The sequence below is a fragment of the Notothenia coriiceps genome, unplaced genomic scaffold (genome assembly GCF_000735185.1).
Source record: "Notothenia coriiceps isolate Sejong01 unplaced genomic scaffold, NC01 NC01_scaffold00005872, whole genome shotgun sequence".
Lineage (NCBI taxonomy): Eukaryota > Metazoa > Chordata > Actinopteri > Perciformes > Nototheniidae > Notothenia > Notothenia coriiceps.
Genome location: NW_011338573.1, coordinates 1 through 3,667, shown reverse-complemented (window position 1 = coordinate 3,667; position 3,667 = coordinate 1). Strand labels below are relative to the sequence as shown.

At 39.2% G+C, this 3,667-nt stretch overlaps 1 protein-coding gene across 1 annotated transcript; it reads right to left on the bottom strand.

Moving 5' to 3' along the window:
* Nucleotides 1-672: 672 nt before the first annotated feature.
* Nucleotides 673-2,392, bottom strand: LOC104943276 (neuropeptide FF receptor 2-like; the record flags this gene model as incomplete). The annotated part of the gene is made up of 1 exon (XM_010768625.1): nt 673-2,392. A coding segment is annotated over one exon (855 nt), but the record flags the coding sequence as incomplete, so codon positions are not given.
* Between the last annotated feature and the right edge of the window lie 1,275 nt (nt 2,393-3,667).

Genomic DNA, 3,667 nt, shown 5'->3' with positions numbered 1-3,667 from the left:
AGCCGTATCTCGCGTCTCTCCTCCGGTACACAGCACCGTAGTGTGGAGTTGCATTAGGTAACGCGAGATACGGCTGATACTTGCGCATTAGTTTCTGTTATGGATCAGTATCAACAGTCCTGCCAGTAACGTTACTATATTATCAATGCTACTTTAGTTATAGCCTGATATATGATAGTTAACTTCACAATGTTGTGATGTGACGTTAGCTAACATTCTGTAGCTAACGCCGGTCACTCACCAAGATAGCTGCCCAGTTCTCCACTGGTTCTCCTCACACCACAGCTCAATTTCTCTCCGATGGCCGTTATTTCTTCTAATCCTTGGCTGCTCCTGGTCTCTTGGACGCCTAGCAGGCTCATAATTATAAGGTTGTGGTCCGTCATATGCATTTGAATATTCATGTTCAACTTCTTCTGTGTCTTCTGTGTCGAAACTAGCATTGGGATCCATGTTTATTAATACGTTACACCGGCCCTCTCCCCCTTGTTTCCCCCATGTTACGTCACACGCGGGAGGTCACGTGCCGAGGCTTTTTTATGCGGAAGTGAACATTTCTTACAAAAACGACGCCAGATGTCACTGTATTGTATATTTCTGTATATTTTTGGGAAAATCTAGTGTATTCATCATTTTCCTACACATTTATTCATAGGTATCTTTAACCTGGAAGTTGCTCTTTAAAGCTGTGATCGCTTGCTTGAGTTCATCCTCCCTTTGTAAAGTTTTGTTCACCGAAGTATAAATACGGTTTTGAAAAAAGTAATTGTGCTGTCACGCCTACTCGAAAGATTGTTACTTCAACTTCTGTCACCGTGTTCAACTGATTGAGTTCATGTTTTAGCCCTTGATTTCTAAGCCTTGTTCAAAAGCTTGAAAAGCAGGTTTACAGACCACAGTACCACTCAGGTGTTCATGATCAATAACAGTGAATACATGATGAATTCATCCAGTGTGCATCTTATAAAAACGTTGAATTATTTGTGTTGAAGTGACTTGACTTTTGAAATCTGCTCTGCATACACCATAGTACATACACGTTTGATTGATTTTTATACATGTATACAGGTTTTTTGTTTTGCATGTCATGGAGCAAGCCTGTAGCCTGTTATCAATGCACTTATTACAAATCCAAATTTAAAAAGGATGCAATATCCAACAAGATTGTCCCCCTTTTTGAAAATAACAATTCCAACATGCAGCACAACCTGCGTCCATTTTTAACATGGCACAATATGTGCAACATACATCATGTGGCTTCTAGGTGATAAGGAAGTGTGTTGAACAAAATGAGTGTTCTATTTTTTTTGATTGGTTATTTAGGCGTCTGTTTTGGTGACATATTTATCCCAGAAGCAAACACTGTGAGGTAGCCCGCTTCAAGACAAACCAAATAATAAATGAATGCTTTATATGTCATTTCAAGGATAAGTATCTTCATTGCCTTGGACAAACTACTACTAAGCGGTTTTGGATGAATATTGTTTCAATGATGCAGGCAATTTTCAGACATTTGAACACCTTTGATAACGTTTTATCAAATGGAAACTGCAGTTACCCCCCCGCTGCTGCAAGAAGCCTTCTCCAGGTCCTCCATTACCAAGTCCTGTTCAGTGACTTGATTGAGTCGCCTGGAAGTGTTCTTATCTAGACTGTTGAGAGAAATAGGCTCCAGGGACGTCTGTGCGTTGTTAGCTGGGAGCACAGAGTTTCCCTGCAGCCTGTGTGAGTAGGTTTTCCTCCGCTGTCCGTCCACCGTGCACAGGCTGAACTTGAACACAGCTTGAAATCCTCTGCGGAAATTCTCGTTGAAGAAACCATAAATGATGGGATTGACGCTGCTGTTGAAGAAGGCTAGCCAGTGGGCAAAGGGGTAAATGTAAATGTTGATGATTCTGTACTGCTGCTCAGTCAGGCTGGCGTAGTCGCTCAACATCATGAGGGTCCACAGAGGTAACCAGGAAAGGATGAAAAGCAAAGCAACTACTAGAAGCATTTTAATCACCCTTTGCTTTTTCTTTGAAACAGTGTGCCGGTTTTCATGGCCCGGCTTTCCTGCTGTCGGGACTGAAGTTTTGAAAAGCGTGATGCCAATCCGGGCGTACATGATCACTATGAGGGAAAGTGGAGCTAGATAGATGTTTGCAAACAGAACCGTGGTGTACACCTTCCTCATCTCCTGGTTTGGCCAGTTCTCTCTGCACCAATAAAACGGGCTTGTTTTGTTGTCATAACCCAGTAAAACCCGAATGGTGTGCTCCTTAGTAACTTGTAGCATCACCCCAGATGGACACATGATGGATATGGCCAGAACCCAGATAATGACTATTATCAAGGAGGCTGTGGATATAGTCAGCTTTTGCTTGAATGGGTAGACAATGCATCTGAATCTGCAAAAAGAAAATAAGGAAAAAAAGGACGGGATCAGGAAGATTCAAGTAGACATTCAACCTGTTTATAAAAATATGTTTTCCACAAATGTTGAGTGACAGCAAAGAACATTTACTTAAGAAATGACAAGTATTCAAAGGGATGTTATCCAAAACCTCTAGGTCATATGTATAGCCTAAAGCAGTGGTTATTCACCTTTTTTTGTGAAGCAACCCTTTCCTTATTATTGAGTAAACAGACAACACTTGACAAACTACATCTCCATAGTTCAATGCATATAACAATACAAATGCAGAAACACTGTTAAACTGTCAACGTTTGAGTCAAACCTAATGAGTCCTGTCAATATTGCATCAGACATCGGTTTCCTGATTTGTGTAATTTTATGTAATATTTATATTTTTTGCACAAATCCTTGATACTAAATGGAATTGTATTTGTACAAATACGGTGTTTTCATTTTCCTGGGAATACAGCTGCATTTTTCGTCAACTGTGCCCTTCTAATCTCAAAAAATACACTTTGTTCATAGAAACACATAGAGTACACAGATATTGGATATATATATATATCATATTTTTGTTTTGGGTTGTCTTTCACCTCCTAAAATGATGACTGTTGCTTACCACTTGTAAATTTAGAATAATTGGCTGAGACATACAATATTTAAATAAATAAAAAGATCAACAAGGTGAAATCACATACATAGTCAAAATTCATTTGTATTTGCGCTAACTTTGGGGTCAGGTTTCAATAGAGAACATTGACGTGACTGTTTCTGCTTGATTCCCCTTTTCATCGCTGCAAAGCGCAATATTTACTTTAGACTCATTTCAAAACAATTTGGGCATAATTATCCAAGCCTCTCTTATTATCGCCATTGTGATCCATGACTGCTGTATATTGGCTGTGTTGAATGTTATTAAAAGGTCAATAATATCTGCAGAAAACTGTGCAAAAGGGTGAAGTGGTGCTTTTTGAAAGAGCACAAAAGCACACCATGCTGTTTTTGGTGATGAATATCTCAGAGAACCTTTGAGATTTTTAAGGACCCTTTTTCCTTCTTTCTTTTAACTGCTTTCTATATATTTTTTGAGGAATTTGAGCTCTGATTAACCTAAAATTATATTTAAATTAGAACAGAGGTCTACTGTTCAATTTGGTATAAATGAGCAGCTCATACGGAGTGCTGTCTGTATATTTCCTTCTGAAGTGTCAGCAGTGTCACATACATCCCTACTTCGTATAGCATTACATTTATACGAGTTTTATACGA